At 49.4% G+C, this 26352-nt stretch overlaps 11 protein-coding genes across 11 annotated transcripts; 4 read left to right on the forward strand and 7 right to left on the reverse strand.

The window, feature by feature from the left end:
* Positions 1-69: 69 nt before the first annotated feature.
* On the forward strand, positions 70-2141 carry K444DRAFT_243556 (uncharacterized protein). The gene is made up of 3 exons (XM_024871307.1): positions 70-217; positions 270-352; positions 534-2141. Exons 1-3 carry the CDS (start codon positions 214-216, stop codon positions 1953-1955), a joined length of 1509 nt encoding a protein of 502 aa, XP_024728747.1. The 5' UTR covers positions 70-213; the 3' UTR covers positions 1956-2141.
* A 185-nt stretch (positions 2142-2326) lies between these two features.
* K444DRAFT_543659 (phosphoglycerate mutase-like protein) lies at positions 2327-4468 on the reverse strand (the record flags this gene model as incomplete). Its single annotated transcript, XM_024875981.1, has 7 exons — positions 2327-3004; positions 3050-3200; positions 3342-3472; positions 3525-3597; positions 3710-3912; positions 3960-4215; positions 4356-4468. The coding sequence occupies 7 exons, from the start codon at positions 4466-4468 to the stop codon at positions 2327-2329; spliced, it is 1605 nt and encodes a 534-aa protein (XP_024728748.1).
* Positions 4469-5063: 595 nt separating this feature from the next.
* K444DRAFT_637088 (GroES-like protein) lies at positions 5064-6333 on the forward strand (the record flags this gene model as incomplete). The annotated part of the gene is made up of 4 exons (XM_024884080.1): positions 5064-5108; positions 5171-5933; positions 5990-6082; positions 6131-6333. The coding sequence occupies 4 exons, from the start codon at positions 5064-5066 to the stop codon at positions 6331-6333; spliced, it is 1104 nt and encodes a 367-aa protein (XP_024728749.1).
* A 420-nt stretch (positions 6334-6753) lies between these two features.
* K444DRAFT_546141 (uncharacterized protein) lies at positions 6754-8226 on the reverse strand (the record flags this gene model as incomplete). Its single annotated transcript, XM_024876195.1, has 1 exon — positions 6754-8226. One exon carries the CDS (start codon positions 8224-8226, stop codon positions 6754-6756), a length of 1473 nt encoding a protein of 490 aa, XP_024728750.1.
* Positions 8227-9389: 1163 nt separating this feature from the next.
* K444DRAFT_620965 (alcohol dehydrogenase-like protein) lies at positions 9390-11215 on the reverse strand. The gene is made up of 10 exons (XM_024881805.1): positions 10966-11215; positions 10806-10918; positions 10689-10751; positions 10612-10636; positions 10530-10546; positions 10365-10458; positions 10229-10282; positions 10154-10173; positions 9934-10102; positions 9390-9872 (listed from the first exon to the last, which is right to left on the reverse strand). Exons 1-10 carry the CDS (start codon positions 11165-11167, stop codon positions 9529-9531), a joined length of 1101 nt encoding a protein of 366 aa, XP_024728751.1. The 5' UTR covers positions 11168-11215; the 3' UTR covers positions 9390-9528.
* Positions 11216-11998: 783 nt separating this feature from the next.
* K444DRAFT_620967 (oxidoreductase) lies at positions 11999-13658 on the forward strand. The gene is made up of 4 exons (XM_024881806.1): positions 11999-12233; positions 12291-12524; positions 12580-13370; positions 13428-13658. Exons 1-4 carry the CDS (start codon positions 12152-12154, stop codon positions 13569-13571), a joined length of 1251 nt encoding a protein of 416 aa, XP_024728752.1. The 5' UTR covers positions 11999-12151; the 3' UTR covers positions 13572-13658.
* A 310-nt stretch (positions 13659-13968) lies between these two features.
* On the reverse strand, positions 13969-15337 carry K444DRAFT_669549 (uncharacterized protein). The gene is made up of 5 exons (XM_024887535.1): positions 15007-15337; positions 14876-14947; positions 14513-14823; positions 14220-14456; positions 13969-14100 (listed from the first exon to the last, which is right to left on the reverse strand). Exons 1-5 carry the CDS (start codon positions 15289-15291, stop codon positions 14073-14075), a joined length of 933 nt encoding a protein of 310 aa, XP_024728753.1. The 5' UTR covers positions 15292-15337; the 3' UTR covers positions 13969-14072.
* A 1627-nt stretch (positions 15338-16964) lies between these two features.
* Positions 16965-19612, reverse strand: K444DRAFT_574671 (molybdenum cofactor sulfurase). Its single transcript, XM_024877446.1, has 2 exons — positions 19433-19612; positions 16965-19386 (listed from the first exon to the last, which is right to left on the reverse strand). Exons 1-2 carry the CDS (start codon positions 19494-19496, stop codon positions 17012-17014), a joined length of 2439 nt encoding a protein of 812 aa, XP_024728754.1. The 5' UTR covers positions 19497-19612; the 3' UTR covers positions 16965-17011.
* Positions 19613-19779: 167 nt separating this feature from the next.
* On the forward strand, positions 19780-20923 carry K444DRAFT_620972 (manganese and iron superoxide dismutase). The gene is made up of 2 exons (XM_024881807.1): positions 19780-19985; positions 20120-20923. The coding sequence occupies exons 1-2, from the start codon at positions 19928-19930 to the stop codon at positions 20767-20769; spliced, it is 708 nt and encodes a 235-aa protein (XP_024728755.1). The 5' UTR covers positions 19780-19927; the 3' UTR covers positions 20770-20923.
* A 414-nt stretch (positions 20924-21337) lies between these two features.
* On the reverse strand, positions 21338-23891 carry K444DRAFT_637095 (uncharacterized protein; the record flags this gene model as incomplete). The annotated part of the gene is made up of 3 exons (XM_024884081.1): positions 21338-23584; positions 23636-23833; positions 23889-23891. 3 exons carry the CDS (start codon positions 23889-23891, stop codon positions 21338-21340), a joined length of 2448 nt encoding a protein of 815 aa, XP_024728756.1.
* Positions 23892-24652: 761 nt separating this feature from the next.
* K444DRAFT_243879 (uncharacterized protein) lies at positions 24653-25629 on the reverse strand. Its single transcript, XM_024871308.1, has 2 exons — positions 25264-25629; positions 24653-25205 (listed from the first exon to the last, which is right to left on the reverse strand). The coding sequence occupies exons 1-2, from the start codon at positions 25422-25424 to the stop codon at positions 24800-24802; spliced, it is 567 nt and encodes a 188-aa protein (XP_024728757.1). The 5' UTR covers positions 25425-25629; the 3' UTR covers positions 24653-24799.
* Between the last annotated feature and the right edge of the window lie 723 nt (positions 25630-26352).

Consider the following 26352-nt stretch of genomic DNA (forward strand, 5'->3'; position numbering starts at 1 on the left):
TCGTACTGAAACTTAAGCAAAATAAAGTCCTGCCTCACCCCATGCAATCAGCAGCCACGTGATTCCCTTTTCGCTGACAAATGAGACGATTTCTCAGCAGCCTTGTTCTTCTGTTTCAAATGTCCTCAATTCGTCTTCAAAAAGCAACAAATCCGGAATAGCATCCGATTCCCCAATCTATTGAGTAGCTGTACGTTGTTGTTCGGAACAAACATGGGTATTTTCTCTGCCCCTTTGATATTCGATAAGTCTGACCAAAGCCTGCACAGGAGGGGACAAAAGATCCAATTCGCCGAACAGAAAGAAGAGAGGTCGCCCAGTGAAGGATCTGGGCAGTTCAAGCGTATCAGAAGTATGTTCAGATCTTCTTTCTGTACCATCACTACTCCTCACTCTTCAACATTAGACGTCACGTGAGTGCCCGGAGGAGAGGGTCAAATGACGTCGATTAGAGACGAAGTTTAGTCTCAAGGACATGACTTCGGCTTCGAAGTGGGTAAAATTTCTGGCTACAACTGACAATCAATCATCAGGAGCGAAGACTACAAGTTCGGAGGGCGCAAGAATCATATCGAAATCGGAGGGAGGCAGCAAGGAAGGCATTGGAGCAAAGGATCCTCTTTCTTGAGGAGAGTCTCGAAGACATCAGCAACGCCTTCATAAATTTCACGGAATTGATGCTGAAGGCAGAAGCAATACGACGAAGTCCGGAAATCCTACAGAATTTACTAACGACAACCTCGAGTATTACCCGTCTTGCTAAGGCTGCAACTCAAGAGCTCAGGGAAACCCCCAAAGATGGGGGGGAAGAGAATGACATGCGTCCATCGCGAGAAGAACTGGTTTCAGCTGCTAGGGAACGATCACCATCTATTTTACCTGAATCCTCAGGATCTGATATCTCGGCCTCGAATCTCGCGGCATCAGGCGGTCTGTTACCTGAGAGTCATATTTTTGGTAATGGTTGGTTTAGTCTAAAACCTTTTTTATCACACCTTTCGCTTAGAGGCGCAAGTCCAAGCGATCCTAAAGGCGACTTTGCTTTCAAGTTGATTGAAACAACTTTGAATATGGCGTACAATTCCCTCGTCGACTACCACGATGATCCAACGTCTTTTATCATCAGGATGTGTCGATATGCTTTGCTATACCACAGCATGGAGGAAATCCTGTTCAATCTGCGTTGGTTCCTCGGGCCTGGATTTCTTGCCATGCAATCGCTTTCCCGAGCAAATTTCGGGTTTGATCATACCTTATCAGCGCAATCCTTCAATGCCATTGCGTCCAGCAACGAAGCAAAGGTTCTCAGCCCCTTTGTTGACGCACAAGCGCTGGTTGAATCTCGGAATAAAAGTCCGCAGCTTGCTTTCATGAATGCTTTGGATGTTGAGGAGTACCTCAAGAGTAAGGGGGCAGTCCATCTGAGCCAGGATATTGTGCAACTCCAGGTTCAGGGCTTGAGCGAAGCTGAAGGAACCGGGAGCTATCTGTTGGACTTCGATGAGGTTCGACCACAAATCGACCCCCCTGCAAATGATCAATATCTCAATCCGATACTTGGGCCAGCAGAGCAACAGATGTTTGGGATGCTAGAAGTCATACCGATGGACTCCTATTTCACATCAAACAGCTCGCCAACAGAGTTTCAAACTCCCCCCTTTCTCGGCAATGGCGCCAATAACCCAAGCTCCAACGCTTCAACCAACAATCTCGATTTGTTTGACTTCGACACTTTGTTGTCGGACCCCGAAAGAATGTCAAGCGAACCTGGACGAAACATCTCAACAAGACCCAAAACATTGTCGGTCCAAAGTCGAACTGTGTCTCTCTGCCGATCATCACTTCTGGAAAACTTGGCTAGGAGCTCCATCTGCCTTGGTACCGGCCCTGCGTTTCCACGAGCATCTGTCGACATGGCGATCGAGTCAGCTATCTATCACACTCCAGTCTTCTGATAAATGGAATTCAGGGATATCAAATTACATGTTCGACATATTCTGTTTTTCGTTCGGCGGAGTCGTAAGAATCATCTTGCTCGCAACATGGCGGCAGAAAGAAGCGAGGGTGTGGTCTGAAATACGGGCTATTGAGGTTGGATTGGAGGATCGTTTCTGCTTGTTTAAATGATTGGACGTTATCCTACTATCATCTGATTTTTACCAAAGTACTGCGGAGATTTCCCGTGAAAATAAGCGAGCCCAAGGGGCTTGACAAACAAGCGAAAAGGGGCAAAAGGGCGGATTGTGGCAGGGTTCAAGTGATTGTGTATTAAATGTTTTACAACGAATTATCCCTGATGAGACCTCTCATAAGCTTTCCACAAACACTAATTATTTGGGGCGCCATCGGTGACATTCCCATAAGGCACTGCAGCATAGTCCCCATTGCAGGCATAATCATACCTCGCCAGCGCCTCTGCATTCTCCTGCACTTTCAAGAACGTGCCTAGCTCACACCAGCCATCCAATCTCCCCCCACATTCCGGAAAGCTGACACCCAGCGGAATCGTCCGTTGATTCAGGATGAAATGGATATAGCTCGTCTTCTGTCCCTCCGCATATGTTCTATCTTCGGACAATGGTGATGGTGTTTCGATGATTTCGATGTCCAAGCGCGCAGCAAAGGGTTCTAGATGGGACACGGTGAGATTGTGGGGACCTGGGTGCTTTGTACTCGGTAACAACTCATTGAATTGCCTAAATCCAAAAGCCGTAAGGATACTCATGATATTCGTATCGTGCGAGAAGTCAAAGTATAAAGATTGGTTCAAGGGGAAAGTGACAGTGTTATTGTCGAGCGTGGTATTGATTTGGCTGCCAGAGTAGCCCAGGGTATGGTTGTTCAGACGGGCGAGCATTTCTTGCACGTAGCCGACGCCGACTGCTCTTCCAGTGGGGGATTGGAAGGAGGAACTGCCGGCGAAATAGAGGTCGAGGCTGTATTCGAAGTTTTGCCATTCTTCGTAGGTGAAGAGGTTGCAGAAGGCCGAGTAGCCGTAGGCGACCTGTTGTCGTTAGGAAGGTGAGCGAGAGGGAGAAGAGTGGCTTACGGTCTCGTAGGGACACATGGTTTGTGCGGCATAGGTGTCTGCGACCGTCCAGTTGACGCCGTGGATCATGGACTGGAAGCGTGTAGTTGCGTTCTGGAGATAGATCTCTACCCATTCGTTCATCGCGTTGACGCCGCCTGCGTTGCGGAAGCTTGATCATCGAATTAGTATGGGAAATTCCTGATATTCAAGGGGGAGCATGAGCTATGCTCTCAAGACAAAATGTCGGCGGTTCCCGAGAAGCTCCGAGCTCTCAAGCAAAAATAGCAACACGGTATGGAAATAAGCTTACCTGTTGGAGTTATTGCAATTATCATAGCCAGCAAGAGAGTTGTTGAACCCGTTGGCCTCGATGATGACTTCGATTGTTGCGTTGTTGGTCCACTCCAACCCGAAGAATCCTGCCAGGAAGTACTCTGCCGACTGGTTTTTGGGTTAAATGGCCGCCCTTGAGGAGAGAAAACCAGGGACTTACCTTCAACATGCGGTCTTGGGTTGTTGTACGGGCAATGATCTTGCTGTGGGGGTTATACAGCTGGGCGTATTGACTATAAATGTTAGCTTCAACGTCCGAAATAGATTTGTACATTGAAATCATATCACGGTCTCGTTTTAAACCAAACGGTAAGGTTCGGTGCATGAAGCATATGGGAAACTTACTAATAATGCAACACTCCGCTATCAAAAAGCTCCTGGCGACCTTTGGGCACAAGGATCTCCGCGCCGAGTTCATATGCCCAGTCATTGAGGAAGGATAGCAGACCTGTAGCCCGGAACTTTCCAGTGCTATTGGCAATCTTTTCTCCAAGAGCATAGACATTGGCTCCAGTGGTAGGATATCTAGATCCATGTCTTGAAAGCATCTACATACAATCAGCAACCTTCACTCTCCACGCCAAGATCCACTTACCTGAACATGAGTGATATTCGCTCCTGGAGGAAGAGGATACTCAGCCACTCCAAATCCAGATGGGTTCGGGAAGTAAGGAGATAGTTGGCCCATGAGCTGAAAGATACTTTGGTTCGGACTCTGACCAACAATCGGTACTGCGGTCTCGAGAGGAGTATTTGGGACGAACGTGACTGTCGGAGCGAACGACACTGGATTGGTTTGGGCAAGGAAGGGTGCTCTTCCCGTAGCCGTAGGACCAGCCCACAGCTCGGGGCTAAGCCATCGAATTAGTCTGTTATTTATCTAACTTTTGAGAGAGAAAGCTCAGAGCTTGAGGGGCCAAGCTCCAGAGATGCTCCCAGTCTCTCAGCTCTCAAGCAAAAAGATAGCAGAACACCATGGAAACAGGCTTACCTCGTCTGGAAATACTGTGGCACCGTCGTAGAACTTGACGAACAATCACCAGACTTTTTTGAAGCGTTAGCACTCCCAAGGGTACTGATCCCGAGTAGGCTGTTCGATAGCATCATGGATGTACAGAAAAAGACTACGCAGATTCCTAAAAATAGCAACGAGTTCCTCAAGCTCTGGTTGAACTTGGAGGTCCGATGCCACGTGGACTTCTCGTCTTCATCTTCCCCACTTCCCAAGCCCTCGTATGAGTAGCTCCAAGAGCCCTTCTCCATAACAGCACCCATCTTCATTCCCCGAGGCTTGTCTTCCACCAGTACGTGATGAATGCCTTGCTATCTCATGTGGAGCGGCACGTGGAAAGGGGTCCAGGAAGCTACCGCAGGGACTGAAGCGTAGGGTTTGTCTGCTTCCTGAATCTCTGGAGCGAACCTCGGACAATCCAGACACAGGGCCGAACTAGAGATGTGGAATCCGATTCCGGTGAGATTGGATGAAACCGAGATTTCGGAGTTTGGTTGAGATGGCCGGGAGCGGACGTCAAATTAATTTCTTATCGCCGAAGCTTACAGTAATCCCCGACACTTATTCGCGGAAGGCGACCCCGCATGATGAATGTCATCGACTTATAAAGTCACTACTTTATATTTCCATAGTTTCAATCATCAATTGATATAATCGAGTAACGGCTTAGTGTAAAATACAACAACAATGGCTAAAATCCCGGACCAAATGCTTGCTGCCCAAGTGGTCGAGGTACTTACTCCTCTGCTTCCCCGCCATCTCCACATTGTACCATGAGTTGATAAAAAAAATAGTTCAAAAAACCTTACAAGATCCACAAAGTGCCAACTCCCGGGAAAGATCTGAACGAGTATGATATGCTTGTCAAAGTAGCTGTTGCTTCTCTATGCCATACAGACGGAATGGTGACTGAGGGCATCATGGGCACACCTCTGCCCTGTATTGCCTCCCACGAAGGATCAGGAACCGTAGTCAAAGTTGGATCCGCTATCAAGGAGTTCGAAGTTGGCGACAGAGTCCTTTGTTCCCTGACTTATCATCGATGTGGTGTGTGCGCTGATTGCACCGGCCCTGAGGTCGGCAGGCAATATTGTCCAAATGTCGGAGGGTACCTGGGAGTCAACCGAGATGGGTCATTTGCGGAGTACGAGGTAGTGGATGGAAGAGAATGCTGTCTGTTGCCGGATAATGTAAGCTTTGAGACAGCTGCACCACTTGCTTGCGCTGGAATAACTGTCTGGGGTGGTTTGGTCAGAGCAGGTCTGAAAGCTGGAGAAAGTGTCGCCATTGTTGGCGGCGGTGGCGGACTTGGGCATCTCGGAGTCCAGTTCGCCAAGGCTCTCGGTCTAAATGTCATTGCAATCGATGCTCGAGAGGAAGCGCTTTCTCTTTCCCGGGAATGCGGTGCTGATACTTTGGTCGATGCTAGATCGGGCAAGGAAAAGGTCGTTGAAGAGGTCAAGAAAGTGACAGGAGGGCAGGGTGCGGATGCAACATTGAATGTCAGTGACCATGAATCAGCAGCGGCCACTGGAGCTGCTGTTACTAAGATGCATGGTAGGCTTTTATCTGTTCAAAACAATTCGTCATACAAATGATGCTTATATGATTAGGGGTTCTTGTGCAGATAGCTCAACCAACAAACATTAGTGTCCCGTTCCAGGAGCTGGTCTTTCGCGATATAAGAATCCATGGTAGTCTTACCAGTGAGTATAATTATGTTCTGTCCCAGGTGTAGATATTGATGGAGATAGGTTCGAGAGGAGAGTGTCTCAAAATGCTCGATGTTGTTTCCAGACATAATATCAAGGTCAAGACCAACGCATTCAATGGTATTCAAGAAGTGCCAAAGGCAATTGAGCTCGCCCACTCCGGAAAGATGCAGGGAAAGCCGGTCATAATTATCAACCAGGAAGCAATTGAAAACGAAAGAAAGTCTGGAATTAAGATGGTTTAAGCGAAAAGAGAAGTCTGCAGACATTTTGTTTTCTGGAAATTAACCACGCGGAATGGCGAAAGGGTGGTTGACTATAACAAGGTGAAAGCGCTTTTACGGGGTGATAGAAATATTGAGAATGGAAAGTTATAATTTTACAATACAATCGAGGAACATTGACGCCAACCGTTGAAGCTGGGAAGAAAAAAGTATATTCAAAGCCCTAAGAGGAACATAAAATTGTCAAGCGGAGAGGCTCCCATTCTAAGAGTTTCCATGCTGCTTCTATAGATGTTGCCAAAGGAACGTTCAGATATTGAGAGGGATGGTAAAAACGTAGCAGGTGTGAAATGAACTGGATCAAAAACAGAAATGCCCAATAATCCTCCCCAAAGGCGAATACATCAGAAACAGCGGGGAACATCCTCCCCAAGCGCTCTCCTACTTCATACGCTTGGCTTTTCTTTCCATTGAGCTCGCAGGCCTCTTCCCATGTTGTGCGGCGGCGAGTACCTCCATTGAGCTCGCAGGTTCCCTCCCGGTTTCTGCTGCGCTAAGAGAGGTACTTGGCCCAGATCCACGTTTAAGCTGAGCGATAATTTCACTCAACTTGTCCGTGTAGGCTTTGGGCGCCGGACCCCATCCGATTGTCTTCAATACACGAAGAATCTCTTCCAAGTCATCAACAAATGGTTGAGCTTCTGGTAAGTCTAGGAGTGCTTTTAAGACGAAGTTCCCGCCTGCAGGATTCGCTCGAGATTGGGTAGCGATGAGCCGTTCATAAAGGTTGCGCTCGATCTGCGGCTCCGCGTGTGGTCGACGTCTTGGCCATTGTGAGTTCTGATAAGCATCGTGGTTGCGATCCTTTACGACAATTCTAAGAATGGAGACGAGTGACTTGGCAGCCTCCTCTCGAGATGATGGACTGAGAGGTTGTCTTTCGGTAACATTTTCACTGATGGCATTGGCAATGTCAACCAATTCCTGAGCGCACCAGACGATGTCGTATTGCTGACCAGCAGCAGCAGGACCGAACTCCGAATAAGTGTCTAGACGGACAAATGTGTGTTGAGCTTTCAGGCCCATCTTGCGAAAGTAGTCCGTAGCACGAGCATTGCGGGGTACAAGAGCATTGAACTGATGGAAGATGTCGTCGTCCTTGATTAAAATCCTTGCCAGAGTGGCCTCCAAATCTCCAAGAGTAAAGGGGTCATCCATTGAAATCTCGTCAGGCGCATCGAATATATCGGGTCGAAAGTCGTCTGTAGCGTAAGAAGATAACGTGGCCATTATGTCGCGAACCGTCTTCATCCGTTCTTTGATCATTCCTCTTGTTTGCCTTGGAATTGCCGAGGCTGAGTAGTCTTTCTTGAGTTGCCAAGTGGTCTCTTCCGTATCCGAATCGGTTCCTTCCCTGAGCTCCCAATGAAGCTCGTCGCAGAGAGTGTCGAGACCCATACTGAAAATTTGCTCATACGGAGTCACAGGTGATCCGTCGCCAATGTCCGCGCGTGTCCGGGACAGCTGTTCGAGTAGCCATGTAACATGGCGGCAGGTTGGCTCCTCGTTGCAAGAGCATGTTGGACTCCCAGCGTCCGTCGTACTGATTCGGATGCTGTATCTTCGTACCTCTGCATATGATATTTGGAAGGCATAGCGTGTTCCATGCTGTCGGCAATGGTCAAGAGCAAAGAGACGTCCACTCCAAGAGACATCAGTGCCTTCTTCGTGACCTTCCTCGGGCTCCTCCTCAGAGTTATCGTCATCGCTTGCATCCGAGCTCGAAGGATCGTCGTCCCTGGCTGGGGCTTTGCCTTTGCCCTTTCCGCCGTAGTGACCGCGTCTGTGGCTCCGAGGTGATTGCATCCCCTGTGTAATAGAGAGCTTGCTGAAGCTGGAAATCGGTGGAGACATAAGGACACAGGATGTATTGGGTTGGCAATGGGCTTGGAGAATCCATAGCGGCACAGTTGGCTCTTATATACTTGAATATCGAGGGCGGCCGTTCTTCTGCCTGTAATGAATCCCTCGACGTCAGAGTCTTCAAGCGTCTGTTAGGCGCCGTTGACGAGGGATGCTGGGCCCTGTCCATACTACTAGGAAAAGAGGTCTCGTCGACCGCGGCCGGGCCTTCGAAACGGCCGGCTGGGAGTGTGGGCGAGTGCGCTGTGATATAGCAATGTTGGAAATCTGGCTCGATGCCAGATTTGCCCATCGTGCTGCACCTCGCCATGGAGGGGTGATGTTGGGAAAGAGATAGAGAACAAGGATGTGCCGCCTCGCGTCGAGCAGCCTCGAGAGATTGCCCAATGCGAGGCCAGGCACGGGCCCCGAGGCTGACTCCCAATTTTGGAGCTGAGTTTGCCTCTGTCCCTGTGCCCTCTCTTGCTAACCTGCCAATGTGCCAACACCACTCGGTGCAATATACTTTACCCCGTTGGCTGGGCATTCTCTCTGCTCCAAACCCCCTATTGAGTGTCCATCTCATCTATCTGAGATAGCGGAATCAGGACGGATTGGCCCTTGTGGTCGTTGCTTCCCTGGGAGGGAGATGCAGGTGGAATCCCGCCAGACGACGACGGCCCTCAGTCACACGCAGCATCATCATGCAATGCAAGCAGGTTCTTGCCGTTCCCAACTGTCCCAACATCGTCTTCTCCTAATTGCCTGCCGTGGATCGTGCCGGGTGGACCTTGCGTCAAGTGACGAGCTTCGGCTGCAGCAAGGATGGCTTTTGGACAAACCAACAAAAGGCTGTGGCGCAGCAACCCCACCACGGTTCATAAGCTTCCGTCTTTGTGGACCCCTTTGCATATTATGCATGGCAATAAGTCAGAGTCATGAACTCATTGTCCGGAGTCCAGGCTGGACACTGGACGTTGGTAACTCGGCCGCACCGCAAAAGGAGCCCAGAAACGGTTCGTCCGGGGAAAACTTTCAGCTTACGGCCCCACCGAAGTCATTGGGTTCCACTCCGGGGCTTCCCCTCCTTGAAGAGCTTCTAGAAGCCATCAAAGGCTACGAGGCTTTGTTTGAGAGAGCGACCAATATGCTCATATTGCACTCATTTGCCACTTCAGCCCTAAAGTCCTCGTTTAATCTACCATACAGTACTGGGACATCGCGTCCAACCCCCTTTTTACATTGACTTTCTGTCTGCATTGGACTGATCAAAGTTCGATGGATGCCTAGTACAATGGGATGCCTAATTGAAACTCATTGGAGGTCAAGGACCACTCTCCCCTGCATCTTTCCTTCTGACATCTCCTGAAAGACCTCAGTGAGTTTTTCCATCTTCTCAATTCTCAGACGAGTCTTGACGACTCCACGGGCGGCCATCTCGAGGACCTCTATTGCCTCTCTCTGATTGCCTACCGCACTCCCCTTGATGTTGTGTTCCATTGCAACCATCATAGCTGGGAAAGCTTTTGCAATTGGGACCATGTCGCCCTCCGGCATTCCCACACATACCAATGTCCCTCCAAACCTGAGGAAGTCGAGAGCCTGGGCGTATGCATTGTTCGATGCTGTGCAGACGATCACGGCTGATGCACCTAGACCTGGAGGACGTTAATACTTCGGTTTTGTTTCACTGTTTTCTTTGAGTGAATTATTCCTTACCGCCGGTAACTTTCTTCACCTCCTCAGCGAGTGTTTTGTCATCAAATTTGGTGATATCGAGGAAAACTTCTGCACCACATTCCTTGACCAGGCTCTCCTTACTACCATGGTCGATCCCGATGATTCTCATGGCCATACCTCTGCTCCCGATTTGAGTGGCAAGATGACCCTTTTCGAATTAGCGAGTAATCCGAACAGCCGGAAAAGGGGGTCATCTTACAAGACCTCCGCCAGCCCCAACTATTCACATGTCAATATGTGCGATTTCTTTCGAATGCAATGGAATACAACATACCTATAACGGCCCACTGGCCGCTCTTCGCATCGGATTTGCGCAAGGCTGAATATGCTAAAAATAAAGCCAAGGTGTGAGCCTCGCCAGTGCGGCCATTTATGCGACCTTTTGAGGCTGTGAAAATTTTTGAACTCACTTGTCACGCCGGCACAAAGCATTGGAGCAGCGTCTTCTGAGCTAAGAGAATCAGGGATAGGAGTCACATAGTTGGCAGGTGCTAGAGCATATTGCTATGAAGGTTAGTATGGACGGGCCAATGGCCTTGGGATCGATCGAATCCGCGCCACAAAATGTAACTTACTTGAAATGTGCCCGGATCTGTGGGTCGGTCAGAATGAGTCTCTCGCCAATGGTTGAGGATTCCGGGTAGGGGGTTAACATACGATAGTAGCCTGAAATTTTTTGATTCTGCACGATAAATCGGTCAGGCCGGTAGGTTGCAACGGATCAACTCACTTACAAAGCAGACACCATCTCTGCCCTCAAGGCATGGAGGGCACGCTCCACAAGCATAGGCAATCCACTGCCTAGATCTCAGCTTTCATTGCCGCCTGATGTTCTTCGCCGGACTACTCACCTTGATGCCAACACGATCGCCGACTTTTACTCGATCGGAACCGGGACCAAGCTTATGGACTACTCCCACCCCCTCGTGGCCGCCAATTTGTCCGGGTTGCGTGGGATAGGGTACTGACCAATCTGTCAGGATCGAACATGAGGCAATGACTCGAACTTACGCCCACGCCATGAGTTCTCCATGACTCCCATGTCGGAATGACATACTCCAGAGTGCGTGAGTCGAACAAGCACATCTCCTGGTCCTGGGTCTGGCGTATTGAGCTCCACAATTCTCGTGGATATTGTTCCAGGCTTGTCATAAACGGCTGCCTTGTACGTCTTTGGAATATCAAAAGTCTTTTGTGTAGCTTCGGCTGCCATGTTTGCGATTCAAGTTGGTGATTTGGTTTGCTTGAAAAATAGCTCACAATAGAATTAGGCGTTCAATAAAGCAGAAATCCGGGGGCGGCCAGGTACATATACATCTTCTCGATATGAATGTGGGCACAGCTCCGCTCGCCATCTCTCGCACTCCTTCCGCACCAGTCTAAAGTGAGATCCAATTGACCCATTCTTACGAGCGCCGAGGTGTTGCTGGTTTCTTGAGCGAGGGGCTGCTGTAGCTGGTGGGTGCGAGGTGGGGTCTTTGCGGGGTAGACATACAATGCAATACCCCTGTGTCCTTCTACAAACACATCGTTTCGCTTTCATCTTCTTAGATAACGTGAGTTCTGAGAATAAGTCTCAGATTAGGACTACCTAATAACATGTTCAGCAGACCGCATGCTTAATATGAAGTCTATATCGATGATCGCTCCTATAGAATTACAGTTTAATGCTTGGTGGAAGGCCGAGCTACCCCGCCTCTGCTCGGCCACGACTTTTTGTCGAAAAGCCGCAAATTAAGTCCTATCTTAGTGACCAAAGTCTTCCTTAGATTCTTGGAACTGACCAATTCAGATAGTCCAGATTTATCGGAGATCTAGAATCCCATATATGTAAGATAAATTTTGAGAAGCTTGCGGTGATTCCGAGGTGACCGATTGTCAGGTCGAGTCCGACACACTTCACTTCACAACCCTAATTTTATAAACACCTGGAAGTATATATTAGCACACAGAGCAGATCTACCTTCAAGCTAACTGTCAAGCAATGAAGTTAATAAGAGAATATTGCACGTGATCCCGATGAAATTGGCAAATATGACGTACCTCGGCTCGTTCTCTATGACTCTATGAGCACAGGAAGGAATGGTTCCGCTTCTCTTCAGACCATATTCCTCGCTCCTTCCTTTCATCACTTCCCACTTTGACTGAAATATCCCCTTTACGAAAACCTGTTCTTGCATCAGGAACGTCTTCATCCATGAATAAACAGCAGCCCCAGTCCGTTCATGGCACTGAGCAGCATCGGCAATATGGAGCTTTTCAGAACGAGATATATCGAAGTGAGCAGCCTCACACAAAGCTTCAATCATTTCTTTGGATGCTAATTTAATCCGTAGAGGGCATGTTCGAGCAACAGCTCCCAATCGTCACCACCAACCCGAACAATCTGGAGGATCAAGCAAAGAGCATACTGAAGCCGACGGCATTCAATTATGTAGCTGGAGGAGCGGGTGAGAGGGCAACCATGGATGCAAATCGACTGGCATTTCGGCAATGGAAGATGGTTCCCAGAATGCTGCGGCCAACGACACATCGGGATCTCTGTGTGACCTTGTTCGGCGAGAAATACGGTAGTCTCCCCCCAATATCAAATTTCAGGAGCCTGTACCTAATCATTAATCTCAGACAGCCCCGTCCTAATGGCACCCGTTGGGGTGCAGCAAATCTTCCACGAGGACAAGGAAACAGGCCTCTCAGAAGTATGCTCAGAAATCGGTGTCCCCTATATCCTCAGCACAGCATCCAGCTCCAGCATCGAAGAAGTGGCAAAGTCAAACGGCAACGGACCACGATGGTTCCAACTATACTGGCCACAATCTGATGATATCACCATCTCCCTCCTAAAGCGGGCCCAAGCAAGCGGATATAAAGTCCTAGTCGTAACACTAGACACCTGGGCCCTAGCCTGGCGACCCGCCGATCTAGATGGCGGCTACGTCCCCTTCGCGAAAGGTATTGGTAACGCAACGGGCTTCACAGACCCCGTATTCCGCCAAAAATTTCGGGAGAAATTCAATACCACGCCAGAAGAGAGGGTGCTTCAAGCCTCCAACGAGTGGGTCGGCAATATCTTTTCCGGCGCGGCGCATTCTTGGGAGCAGATTGCACTGTTGAAGAAGAATTGGGAGGGGCCGATTGTGCTGAAAGGGATACAGCATCCTGAGGATGCGAAGTTGGCTGTTGAGGCTGGTGTTGATGGCATTATATGTAGTAATCATGGGGGAAGACAATTAGATGGGGCGGTGGGGAGCCTGGAGATGCTTCCTGAGATCGTGGATGCGGTCGGTGATAAATTGACTGTGCTATTTGACAGTGGGATCCGGACTGGAGTTGACATTATCAAAGCACTGTCTCTTGGAGCCAAAGCAGTGTTGATTGGAAGACCGGCCATTTACGGGTTGGCAATTGGCGGAAAGGTAAGTTTGATGTGTAGTCTTACCATTGAATGAAACAAAGGCTAACTTTAGTTTTAGCAAGGAGCAAAGCAGGTCTTGCAGGGTATCTTAGCTGACCTTGATCAATCGATGGGACTTGCTGGGATTGCAAATATTGCTGACTGTAATCGATCCATGATTCGGAGGGTGCAATATGGAGGGGATACGAAATCGTCGAACTAGACGGAGAGGAGAGCTCTATACAGAAACTAAATGCCATGTCAATTGACCACAAATCTCACAACCGAGACCAAAGCCACAATGCCCCCTCCTCCCCCCGCGTCGCTTTGTCCCTTTTTGCTCGCTAATAGGACCGGCTGAGCTCGCCTGCTTTCAGAGGAGGTCGTATTAAATAAGGCTTTTCCTGATATCAGCAAGCGACACGACGTGTAAGTTAAAGCCGTTGTTGACTCGCTTTAGCGAGGTGGCAATCTCCCTTTTTAGGGGAAAGGTGATAGGGGTTGTCCTCAATCAAGTATTAGAGAGGTCCTTTTAATCGACTGGACGTCTCTCCGAACTGTTCTTCTTAGTTTTTCAACATTTTGGAAATTGGAAATCTATTGAATTTTTTATTATTTTACTGTAGCCGAGTTCGGGGAGGCATGTACAGTACATGATAGGGCTATGGTCTTGACTCTTGGACATTAGAGTCCGCTCGGAGGACCTCAACTCAGGTGACGAATATCAATCCCCAGATCCCGTTCCGCTATACCTATTCCCAAGGAATCGGAATCAGCGTACTTCTCTCAGGTGTTAACTGTAGTAGAATGTCCTAAGAGATATTGGACATTGCTACGAGAGGGATTTACAGTCCAAGAAGATGGGACTTACCCCTTCAATTGCGAGCACGGAACCTGATTGTTCTCGATGAATGCGATATCGACTTTGATACCGTGGAGGTCTCTGAATGTACTATCGGTTGGGATATAAGGTGCTTTCACCATGATCTCTCCTCTCACCGCAACAGGAGCATTCTTCCCGGTGGACAGGGTGGTGTTGAAAAGATTGAGCTGATTATCACACGATAGACCGTCTGTGAAACTCGGTTGATTTGTTATATTAACGTAGCTGTCTTTTATTAGTTTGGAATCTCCTTAAGATATCCAGGCATGGAGAGGACTTGCAAATCAAGAGGCCATGGGGCGATGCCCCGAGTTGGCTTGAACTTTGTCGTGACAACTGGATGAATACTGCTCAAATCGGTGTAGGCATCCAAGAATATTTCCTGGGATCCTTTATCCACCATATCAGCACTCTTGAATGCGTAAGCATCAAGTGAAGGGGTGAAGTTGGTTGGCACAGGTATTTGGCCATACGATGCGGCCCCTCCCAGTGCAACGAGATTGTCACTTGAGATCAGAATATATTTTTCATACGCAAAACTCGAGTATCCGTCTCCAAGTAAATCCACGAAGGGATAAAATATCATTAATTTCTATAACCTTCGTGTCAGCGTTGATAATTCACTAATTGGGGCATTGATATACCTGAAAATCGGGCACAGAGAGGCCTAAAGAAAACAATCCGACGCCATGATCAAAACCGGCTCGAACAATAAGCTGTAAATTAAGTCAGATCCTGAACTTATCAGTAAGTAGCGTGAAAGAAGTATCATTACCGGGTAGCTATCACGGGGGAACCCAAACAATTGACACTCATACGCCTTTCTCAAAATATTATATTGAGCTGGAATGATGCTCCTGGCCAGCTTGTAAGGAATAGGTACAACGGCAATTGTCCCATTGATCGTGCCAGTAACATTGTTTGGATATTGTGTGGCAATTGGATTTGGAGAGGATTCGCTTCTGGCGCTCAAAAGATGTTCCTGAATAAAGTTGGGAATTGAAAATGAGCTCGCGAGACTGAAGAGCAGCGATATGAGTGGGAATGTGACCAAATGCATGCTGAACAATCGAGGCTCAGACTTGAACGCGATGATGAAAAATACGTCTGAACTTTCTAAAATTAAGATGGAAAGAAAGATCAAAGTCTCCAACAGACCGCTCGTCAATCTTTACATCACACTTTCTTAGTGGCACGGTCTATTCCGTACCTTGCAACGCACGAGGCTGACTAGCTCCCGAAATTTTCGTGATATGAGACAGTGAGAGCTGACCACAGGACGCCTCATCCATCATCCTTGCCCTGCTCGAGCATGGTGTAAGATTACATTTCCAGTTCCGATTCGACCGTGTGTCGAAAACATGGGGGTAAACTATCCCTTGTTCCCATCCTTGGATGAAGGTTACACGATCTCCCAGTTCCCCTCTTGTCTTGCGGGTAAGGCAGATACCGAAGACAATCTGCAGACTATCACCTTAACGATTCTTAATGAAGGAACTAATTTGATTATTAATTACTGAATTTACCACGCAAAAGACTCCAACCCGTACCTTTCCTCGCAACCCAGTTGCACTTTTCGTGGGAATGATCGTCCTCAGAGACGCCGGAACTGCGGTCTTTTTAATACTCACCTCAGTGTACAAAAACGACCAGCTTTGGATCCAGTTCATCCATCACAGAAATATTGAGTCTGTACAATGAAAAACCTGCCTAGACTAGCACCAAATACAATTCGGTGTGAATGACACCATTTATTTTCGCTTAGTTCTACTGGGAACTTGTTGAAAAACTCAATCCCTTGCTTCTCGGCATCGTCCATATGCATCGTCAATTTCTCCGTGGGCCTCGAGGATTGCCCATCGTCCACCCTAATAAAAGCTAAGGGCGTCTACTTTTCCAGTTCCTGGAATGTTCCGAACAGCTTTGACGAATGAATCGATAAGAGGTTTTGTGAAAGCTTCTCGGTGTTTGATAAACCAAGGCGGCAATGCCGTCCCAACAGTTGTAATGGCTGTCGTCTTGTCGATCAACGTAAGTCGCTAACGATCCCTGAGATTGGGCTCCACTGAGTCGAGGAATTCAAGCGGAAGCGAGTCTCCCCGGTGAACTCTAGAATACAACAGTAAAATCTAGCTTTACTGTATTTATCGGCGGGGAGGCGAACATTCTTAAACTCCCAACCGAAGACTGAAATTGGCTCAGCTGCAGTACATTGATCGATATGGAAGACTTACACTATCTACAAGAAAAACAATTAACTTCGCTCCCGATCCGTCTTTAGGAGCAGCGACATAAGCCTGTAGGGAATCAATTTTCTCGATCTTTCCAGTTGGATTGCCATCATGGACCTTGCCAGACGGGCAGCACTCACCCATACCCACACCGGCTAACATTTTGACTTCCAATCCAGAATTTGAATGCGGGTTTGATAACTGAAAGCGAACGCTCTTTTTAATGGTTCAGATTCGGAAAAGGTGAAACAGTTGGTAAAGTACCCCTCCGAAGAGTGGATGGGGCCTATAAATCGCGTTTTCGACCTTGAAAGGTATGATGTTTACATTGTACTAAAATGAACCTCAACTGCCGCGGAGCAACCTCCCAACTCAAATCAAACGTATTTGAAATGAAAGGGGGTCCAAATAGAAAATAGCAACAATAATCAAGTTAGCAAGGGTGTGCGATCACTTGATGCTCCGGCGGAACGGAATTCACCATAATGAATGGACAGAATTTCAGCGCATTAAATGGGTATCTTATTGATAACATTTTGTAATCTTACATCAACTCTCTATCAACACAACTTCTCCTACCCTAATTGTTGGATATTGACCTTCTTTCGTCAATTCCTTCGATGGAATATGACACATATGAGAACCAAAGAAGATCTTTGACTCGAACCTGCGGGTTTTCGCCAATGTGACGAACGGCTCTTCATTCTTTTCTGCACTGTCTTGATCGACACAGATCATATGGCATCGCCGACATGAACCGAGCATTTGAAAAGTCTGCCGTCCGATGCGAAGGCCTGTCCAGTGGTCTTCCGAATATGGTTCCTGTCTCTCAGAAGTGGCAGAGGCCAGAACAACGTTTGCCCGGAAGACGGAGGCAGATGCTGGCTTACCGCCACTTCGAATGATCTCCTCATTCAGCGCATCAAGGCTTGCCCTATTTATCGCCAGAATAGGGCTCTCGTTCGATAAGAGAATAGGGCGTTTTTGAACTTCGCTGTCTGAGTCGGGCGGCGTTGGGGGTGCTGGGAATGTTCCAGGCACATCCGGAACAAAATCTGTCTTTGGCCTCTGGTGCTTCTGCATATGGGCTTTCGAGTGTCTTGTGCCGAAACCGGACCCTCCGGCGGGAAATCTAGCAAGGACGCAAGACACTCCGAGTATTTCTGAGAAGTATTTGTTGATTTCTTTCTTCCCATACATGCGAGTAACAACAGCTTCACCGCAGACACGTGAAGAGAGAGATTTCTTCGATTCGGAGCCACTGTAGAATGCTGGGTTCTCCGAGAGAGGAACACTGATCTCTTTGGGCAGGCCCTGCGGTAAGGTGCCCTGATATCGCACATGCAGCAAACCCCCTTCAAAGTCAATCATCGGTCGAAGTAGAGCCATTCGCGGATGTCGTTTCTGACTCAATGCCTGCCCAGTCCCCCAATGAACTAAACACCATTCTCGATCCCAAGCAAGACCTTCCGGTCTCACTTCCCAACCAGTCTCTGGAGGAATCTCTAAACCCCCACAGCTCTTGATAGGATAAATGGTGAGACTTTCGACAAAAAGATGACCCAGGCTTTGACTGACGGAGAGAGGCGAAACTGGCGGAGAAGTTACAGTCTCGCAGTAGAATTCATCGACAAAAGATATGAATGCTTCAGCATCACTCTTTGTACTCATTGCACCCACGCTAGCTCTAATGACTCCTGTAATCTTGCCTCCATAAATGTCTGCTTCGGTGCCACATTTGAAACCAGACGAGAAATTTTGTCTCATTTCCCAGGGCTCGAGATTCAAACAAGCTGCAACGCCACCCGGATTGCAAAGTCCCCCACTCCTGACATGGAACTTCCGGACAGCTGCAAGCTTCTCGAACTCGGTGTTGCTGACCCAAGCTCCATGGCTGTTCTTGAGATTGAAAGCAACGATCGGACCTTGCATATGAGGACTGGGCTTGGAGTTGAAGCCATGAGAGTGCATCACACATACTGGCTCAGAATTTGAATGTCGCAGGTTAGCCAAGCCATCATAAAGCCTTTGGGCAAGAAAAGTAGCATGCTGCGAAATTTGGTCCATGGTTCCGTACAATTGTTTGTGGGTAGCAATTGCGGCATCTAGTGCCAGTATATTATGGAATGGCAGAGTACCGTCTTCAAGACTTTCATGAAGAGACTGAGCTTTTGGTACATGCCACTGTTCCTTGACGCACAATACCATATCCACTGTCCCGCCGCCGAAATATCTTCTTTCCTGCAGGATTGCCCCAGATTCCTTTCGGACAATGAGGGCGCCAAGATCAGGAAATCCGAATATCTTGTAGAAGCTGAGTACAGTGAAGTCTGGAGCTGTGTTTGCGTCGCCCAAATCTAATTGGGCAGTTGAAACAAAGGCTGATGCATCCAACAAGGTGTATGTTGTGGAAGTCGAGTTGTTAAGCTTCCGAGCCCGAGAGGCCCATGACAGGGGCAGGCGTCGTCCATCCATATTCGATTGAGCCGGAAATGCGAAGAGATTAGTCTTCGAACCCGTTTCCTCGTCCACGAGACTTTCTCTGCCAGAGAGCCAACGTTCGACATCAAGATCAACCAGACACTGACTGGAGACTGCGTTCTCCCGAACTCCAATGAGACTTGTATGTGCAGCTCTGTGATAGCCATATTTAAAACCACCGTCACACTCTCGCAGAGCTTCCATAACCAATTTGATACCAGCAGTCGCATTGGCCACGAATATGAGATCGAACTCGTCTGGATCGGCATTGAAGAATCGTAAGGCTTTCAATCGAATATCTTCGATACGGTGTGTCGATAGTTGAGAGGACCCTGAAGCTGAATGGGGATTTCCAAACAAGTTTCCCATCATATCAGCGGTGAACCTCTCCATGAGAGATTTGGAATACAGAGTCGTGCCGGCATGGTCGAGATACACGGCATCTAAATGTTGTAAGCTTTAACATCAAACACCACAAGTAATTCTTACCCGCGAGCATAGGATATTCCTTTTCCCTGAACTCTTCAACATTTCTGTTGTATCCAGTTTCCATTGCAACGGCAATTGTACTTTGTTGCTGGTCGTTTCAGTATGTTATCCTCATTCAGTGAGAATAACATACAGGACAACTCAACATGGAGTCGCATCCTTCTTGAAGTAGCTTTTACAGAGGCGTCCGGAGAGCAGCGGGTCGTGGGAATTTCCCACTTCTTATCAATGGAAAGCGGAGGTCGCCTGCTCACGTGGGACGCCACTCATAGAGTTTGAAGCCTGATTTTCCAGGTTCAAATAAAAATCACGATTTCGATTCGAAATATCATCGTGAAGTCCACAGCTTCACGTCTTCCAACCATGTTACGGCCACGTCTCTTTCGAATAGGGAATTCCCTAAGGACGTTCCGGCGATCCGTTCACAGTGTTCCTTCGCTCATGCATGATTTCAGAGAGGGGGTTCCGGGGCTTCTTTCCCCCCAGGGCTTCGATATGGCCTGGACTCAATATCAAGGTCTTATGTTAGAGAAGCTCAGTAGCCTTACAGCAGGTATGTAGCTGGTATTATATTTGCATGCATATGTATGCATATACTCTGGAGAATTGGCTCTCTGTCACAGCAACTTACCTCCAATCCAACTCTTCCTTCCAGCAGATCATAGACTTCTACTGACATGCACCCAGGAGGAGAATACGAGTTCAAAACCACAAAGGACATCGCGATCAAGTACGCTCGGGATCCAAACTCAGCACCGATATTCAACTACGCCTCAATGGCACACAACAACGCCTTCTTCTTCTCCACCATCACGCCCGAGCCGAAACCCATGTCCGCCGAGCTCAAAAAGGACCTCGAAGACTCCTTCGGCTCAATCGAGACCTTACAGCGCGAGTTGATCGTCACAGCGAGCTCCATGTTCGGGCCCGGCTTCGTCTGGCTCGTGAAATCAAGAGACAGGAAATACTCCATCTTGTGCACATACTTGGCTGGCTCTCCGTATCCAGGAGCGCATTATAGGAGACAACCAGTGGATATGAACACTGGGGACACTTCGGTGGCAGAGGCGATCAGGAGGACGAATGCTTGGGAGCCGGTGAATACAGTGGGCTTGCATGGCGCCCAGAGCCAGAAGAAGATGGCGCCTGGCGGAATCGATCTCAATCCGATTTTGTGTATCAATATGTGGGAGCATGTGTACCTGCCCGATTACGGGGTCGGCGCGGGTGGTGTGGGAGGCAAGAAGGCGTTTGCGGAGAGCTGGTGGCATGTCATTGATTGGGAAGTCGTGAGGAAAAATGCTGAGGTCAACCCCCAGAAAAAGTATCTCACTTGAGGTACGAGGTAGGCATTATAGCATATTGGGAGCAATGAGGCGGCGTTCAGGCTTAAACAGATATGTGTATGATAGTGTATGGAGACTACACAAGCATGGGGGGACGTAGACTAAGATGGAGGCTAAAATTCTACTGCATATACACATTCGGAAGTTTCCTCGATTCCGTCCAGTCTAGTGACTACGAAATGTCTCTTTGAAGAATCTATCTGCGAAGTGCTGTTTTGCTGTTGTCTCTTTCCACCAACATATCTCTCCAGGTTCTCGAGGATGGAAGTGGCATTCACAATGTTTCACAGTTCAAGCTATTGTTCTCAAGTTTGATTCAATCGGTTCAATTCAAATTACCTAATCCTATCCTCAAGGAGTGTTCTATTGCCAATTCCGTCTCAGCCTCTTCAACTTCCAACGAAGTGAGTGCTTTCAAGACCAAGCCCTGGTAAAAAAAAAACGCCCAATAATGCCGCCTGCTCATAAGTTTCCTTATCATCACCGAATCGAATACAAAATGCCCGCTCAAAAGATAGATGAAAATAATAATATAAATGGTTCTCGTAATGAGTGGTGTTTAGATCATGTTCCCGTTGACGTTGACCTCGAAGCCTTCATTCTTTTGCTTTAGTGCCTTTGCGAGCATGAGCTCTCGCATCCAGTCAATTCTCTCATCGCGGCTCTTGACGGCGAAGTAATGTGTCTTGCACTTTGCGCCGGCATCCTTGCCTTCGCTAGGACCATTGGCCACCATCGCGCTTTCTCTCTTGCGAAATCTGACAGTCTTGTCGATGGCGGCTGGGATCAGCTGGAAGGCGAATGCTGCCTCGTCTTTCTTGTCTTTCTTGTCACGAGAGATGTTCATGGCTTTGAAGGCGGCGTTGAGCTTGGAACCAGAAGCGAGTGATGAGCACGCGATGGCGTAGTCGTCGACATCGATGTACTCGAGGGTCTCGAGAGCGCGGGCATCTTTGTGCATCGCGAGGCGAGTGCCTTTGAGCGTGAAGTGGTGCTCGTGCCATTCGTGGCGGAGCATCTTGGTCTTGCGCTTCTTCATGGGGCCTGCATGGGCGACATCGTCTGGGCCGCGTTCGGTTGGCTGACTGACAGGAGACCACGGCTGAGCTGGCTGAGTTTGACGGGGCTTGGCTTGGATCGGTGAGTTCTCATCCAGGCGGGGCATGGCGGGGAAGGAGGGTCGGCGCGATGCACGTGATTGAGTACGTTGGGGAACTGAGGTGCCGCTGCGGTACGACATGTTCGGTGGTACGGATTGTGAGATCTCACGTGGGACCGGCCCGATTGGGATAGCGGTCACTGGGACGTCCATCTCAGAGAAAGGGGTTCCGAAGCGATAGAAGGCAGAGGCCGTTGGGGTAGTAGTATTATTGCTGCGGAGCTCTGGAGACATAGCCTCAACACGTTCCATGCGGTATGGGGCAAAGGTATTGGCGCTTGCAGCACGTGGAGGAGGGGCCGGACGGGGAGGACCTGGGATAGCGAGCTTGGGAAGTCCGCGTAGCCCAGTGTGGGGATTCTGACTAGCTGGAGTTTTGCTTGCTGGAGCAGCTTGGCTTTGACGCTGAGCTGGGTGGGGTGATACAGGCAGCCCAACATGGGGCGTTTGAAGAGCCGGGAACATCTCGTACGGAGGAGTGGGTGGCTCCTCGGCAGACCAAACGGCTTGCTGTGGGTCGATGTGTTGGAACTTGATGAATTGCTTGACATTCTCCTGTGGGTCCCGTGATTGGATATTTCGAAGGCTGGCTTCTTCCAAGTGGCGGAAGGCAGGGACTGTAGGACCGAGGACATCGGATGAAGCCACCACTGATGGTACGGCCTCTGAGACAGGTCGGTTGGAGATTGGTCGAGTGACTTCAGCAACAGCTTCAGCAGTCATTGGATTTCCTGGATCGCCAGCGACCCATATTGAACCACACTCCTGGCTCATTGGATGCTCCTGCTTGAAGCGGTCAATCAGGCGCTGCTGTCTCCTCCATTTCGAGCAGTTCTCTCCTTTGGCGCACTTGTGAGGTTTGGGCATAACTTGCTCGATGCCGACAATGGAGACAGACTCAAGTGGTGTGATGTCATCGGAACTGTGCTTTCGGTGCCGTCTTCTTGAACTCTTCCGTCGTCTTGGTTCTTCCTCTGATGGACAGTCGACTGACTTATCCCGCCTTGTCGATCTCGATCTATGCCTTGAAAGGTTTCGGAACTCGTTTCGCAGATCTATGCATGGCGAAGCAACTTCCTCGATTGGAGTAGCTGGCTTCGGAGTGTTTGACGCGCTGCCTCGGAGAACATGTATTTCATTCCAGACCTTTGTTCGTTGTCCAAAAGAGGGAATGTCGAGCTCTCGGAGGTCCTCAAACTTCAAGGTCGTCAAGATTGCGCCTGAAATGTCGTTCTCCTCGAACTTCTCGACTATTGAAGGCTCAAAGCCAGCGTCGTACATCCACCTTGCAACTTGTCGTGGCGTCCACAATGTAACCTCGCTCAAGTTTAAGCTCTCAACCGCATCGGTCAGCGAACTGAGATGTCGGTGGCGGGCTGGGATTTCTGGGACTCGCGGCGCATCGAAGGCTGCCATTTGTATACTTGAGGGTTTAGGTGTTATTGGAGACATTGCCAGCGTATATTGGTCCTCCTGGAAGCTTATCGAAGAGTCGACAGAGCTTCGAAATAGATGTGGTCCTGTAGGTCCCTCTACTGCAGCCTTGGCGGCGAGGCCGAAGTCGAAGCCTCTGAATTCGTTGGAGTTTGGGCTTGGTGTATGTACTTCTTCAAAAGAAGATATCGTTGTCCCACTTTGCTGACCGCTCTGTAGGTCACTGTTAGTAGAGACGGAGAGTGGAGCCGTGATAGCACTTACTGAATTTATACTGAGGCGTGGTGAGTTGTTATCTTCTATTTCGCTCTCATCGTCCTCGAAGTCTGTATCGAACATCTCTGTCGCTTCAGACACTGGCCTTGGCGCGAGTTTCTTCATGTTGAAAAACGCATCTGTGGGCTGTCCCCTCTGGAACATCTCCACCCGCGGATCGATCGGTGTTCTGGGTGAGTGTGAAGGCTGGCTGAGCGTCAGGAAGAGCACACAGTTGTGTTCATGGGTATCAAAAACTGACCATATTGCCCGATATGTGGTGGGGTATCGCTGGGAGAGGAAAAGTGCTAGAAGACTAGCTTTTGCCGTTGCCGGTCAACTTTCTTGTATAAGACTGAAGGAACAACGAGTATGAGATGATGGGATAGGAAAGAGCAGCAGATGTTCAAACTTGACGAGCGGCAAAGAGGAGAAGCATCAAGAGAAAGTGTTGGTGATGCCGGCGCCTAGCAGAGTATATGTATCGGGCTCAGTGTCAGCGACATCGTGGGCCAGTGGGCTTTTGTCGTCAAAGCGCCAATGGGGGGCAGGGTGATGCTGGGACAGGTCGCTGCATTGTGACCTGTGCTTCAGTGTTCTGCATGTGTGACTATTCTTGCCCAGTGGCAGCAAGTCGCCAGCGGCTTCTTCCTCAGTTGGCTGGAATGGCGGTGGATGGCGGAGGATGGCGTTGAATGGCGGTAGTTCGGCTGTCTCGTGCAGCGAGACCCCGCCTTTGCAGCCCAGCGGGCCACTCAGGTTTTGCCGGATGGAGAGAGATGGCGAGGACGTGCAGCCCGCCAATGGGAGCGCGGGGACGCTGAGGATTTTGGCCGCCTCGTCTGGTGATTGGACCGTGGATGGCGGCAAGAATAGCATCTACGCGCCCAGGCCATTCTCGCACTCCCATTTGCCAATCCGGCCCAGTCTGGGGCCGACGACCGCCTCGGTGCGAACGGGACGAGCAGACCCTGAGCGAGCAATGGCTCTCGATGGCTCTCGATGGCTCTCGATGGCTCTCGATGTCTCTCGATGTCTCTCGCGAATCCTCACGGCGAGGCCAATGGAGTGTTGCAGAGGGCCTCGCACTCTCAAACCCTCCCCCCTTTCGCCTTGCCATTGGGATCATCAGCGATGGGAGCGGCCCGAGTCGAATCAGGGACGGAGCAACGCTCACCGGCCGTATCCGCAGTCCACACTACAACGACAAGGTACATCGATACTCGACTGATCACGACGTTGGATCTGTGATGGGGTGTCGTGATCTACAGGCAATCCTACATTGTTGCTGCAGTCGCTCTGCGAGAGCAGCTGTGGTTCGTCCATTGTTCGCAGAATCGTGATTCCCCACCAGGATCGATTTTTGCAATATGCAAGATGCGCTGTGCCCGCGATGTGCGCTCCCGCCCCTAGCCAAATGGCTAAAGGCAAGCCCGTGGCGTTGGGGGGCCCTGCACAATGATCCGACGTTCTGTGGAGTGTGGTGTACAATCTCTGCAAAGGGCTGGGCCGCGATTGCTTCAATCTCTTCACTGTTGGTTGGCAGAGGAGACAAAGTTTCAAATTACGAATGTTGCAGCTGGCAGGAATTTTCACGTCAGACGTCCGTCGGCTCCAGTGCCGGGAGATTTGGGAGCTGAATGGAGGAAGTCCACCTGACAAGAGTTGGGCCGCGGATTACCGCAAAGGGACATGTATTGGCTACAAAATCCTGCGCACCGCAACGAATGGTTACGAAACTGTTGAAGGGACTCGTGCGACACAACTCTCCGTGGAAGGATCCCCGGAGAGAGTCCATAACGGTTTCTCCAGGTCTGAGAATCTCTCCGGCCAATTGATCGAGATAAAGCACTCACACCAGACTCACATGATTGAAATCTCATGCGAGATTCCTTGTTGTATCCAAAGAGACGAAGAATGTCCGGATGGTCGACGAGTCTGAGACCTGGAGAAGAATGGTGTCACGCTGTTCTGAAATTTGCATGACATCGAATCGCAGTTGAGCATCCAAGAATCTTCAAGATGCAAGAAACTCAACGCGGAGTGCGGTAGAGGCGGGAGGTCGCAGCTCAACAGCCACCTCAAAGTTCTCGAACGACTGGGATACCTCCCCGACAGATCACAATCTAGATGCCCATGCACTTGCTCGTCGACGAATTGCACAATGAAGCTCGTGTCTCAAAAATCTCTCGTCGAGTGATGACAATTGATGAGCAACCGTCTCGACACAGTTATACGACCGCGAGGACAGCATGTTTCGTTTTTCCGGCCGATGTTCCTTTTCGCACATCGCACATTGCACATTGCACATTGCACATTTAACACATTATGCCGGCACTCGATATCACCAAGCATGGTGACATCGATAAGTTCATCTGGCTCCCGAGCTGTGCATCCGCGGCGGAATGAAGAAGAGCTCGATTGTGCGAGGCCACAAAAGCCTTCGATGCATGGCTGCCAGATCCCAGGCGATTTGATAGCAGAACAGATCTTTTCTGATAAGGGTGGAGCGGGCAGGGTGTACAGAGGCTGCCGAAAGCCGTGAGAGGTTGCTACTCCGTACTCAGTGCTCACGGCTGCTCACGGCTGCTGCATGGCAAGGCACTGAGCACATGACGGGGTGGGGGATTTGCAGCGAGATGAGAGCGAGACTAATTAACCCTCAAAGTGGTGTGGCTAAAGGGCAAAAATAGACCTGCATTGGGCGCGTATTGTGACAACCAAGT

This window comes from Hyaloscypha bicolor (genome assembly GCF_002865645.1).
Source record: "Hyaloscypha bicolor E unplaced genomic scaffold K444scaffold_182, whole genome shotgun sequence".
NCBI classification, from domain to species: Eukaryota; Fungi; Ascomycota; class Leotiomycetes; order Helotiales; family Hyaloscyphaceae; genus Hyaloscypha; species Hyaloscypha bicolor.

Bases quoted from the DNA above. Each gene is read 5' to 3' on its own strand.
- K444DRAFT_243556 (XM_024871307.1), top strand. The intron at 353-533 runs GTATGTTCAGAT...ATCAATCATCAG, and splicing joins GCAGTTCAAGCGTATCAGAA to GAGCGAAGACTACAAGTTCG.
- K444DRAFT_620965 (XM_024881805.1), bottom strand. From the start codon at position 11,167: ATGGCAGCCGAAGCTACACAAAAGACTTTTGATATTCCAAAGACGTAC. The intron at 10,919-10,965 runs GTAAGTTCGAGT...CAGATTGGTCAG, and splicing joins GGAGAACTCATGGCGTGGGC to TACCCTATCCCACGCAACCC. The intron at 10,752-10,805 runs GTGAGTAGTCCG...AGATCTAGGCAG, and splicing joins GCGATCGTGTTGGCATCAAG to TGGATTGCCTATGCTTGTGG.
- K444DRAFT_620967 (XM_024881806.1), top strand. From the start codon at position 12,152: ATGAATAAACAGCAGCCCCAGTCCGTTCATGGCACTGAGCAGCATCGG. The intron at 12,234-12,290 runs GTGAGCAGCCTC...TTTAATCCGTAG, and splicing joins TCAGAACGAGATATATCGAA to AGGGCATGTTCGAGCAACAG. The intron at 12,525-12,579 runs GTAGTCTCCCCC...CATTAATCTCAG, and splicing joins CTTGTTCGGCGAGAAATACG to ACAGCCCCGTCCTAATGGCA.
- K444DRAFT_669549 (XM_024887535.1), bottom strand. From the start codon at position 15,291: ATGCATTTGGTCACATTCCCACTCATATCGCTGCTCTTCAGTCTCGCG. The intron at 14,824-14,875 runs GTATATCAATGC...CGAAGGTTATAG, and splicing joins TCTCTGTGCCCGATTTTCAG to AAATTAATGATATTTTATCC. The intron at 14,457-14,512 runs GCAAGTCCTCTC...AATAAAAGACAG, and splicing joins GCCCCATGGCCTCTTGATTT to CTACGTTAATATAACAAATC.
- K444DRAFT_574671 (XM_024877446.1), bottom strand. From the start codon at position 19,496: ATGGAAACTGGATACAACAGAAATGTTGAAGAGTTCAGGGAAAAGGAA. The intron at 19,387-19,432 runs GTAAGAATTACT...TACAACATTTAG, and splicing joins GGAATATCCTATGCTCGCGG to ATGCCGTGTATCTCGACCAT.
- K444DRAFT_620972 (XM_024881807.1), top strand. From the start codon at position 19,928: ATGGCCTGGACTCAATATCAAGGTCTTATGTTAGAGAAGCTCAGTAGC. The intron at 19,986-20,119 runs GTATGTAGCTGG...ACATGCACCCAG, and splicing joins GCTCAGTAGCCTTACAGCAG to GAGGAGAATACGAGTTCAAA.
- K444DRAFT_243879 (XM_024871308.1), bottom strand. From the start codon at position 25,424: ATGGACTCTCTCCGGGGATCCTTCCACGGAGAGTTGTGTCGCACGAGT. The intron at 25,206-25,263 runs GCTCCCAAATCT...AATTCCTGCCAG, and splicing joins AGGTGGACTTCCTCCATTCA to CTGCAACATTCGTAATTTGA.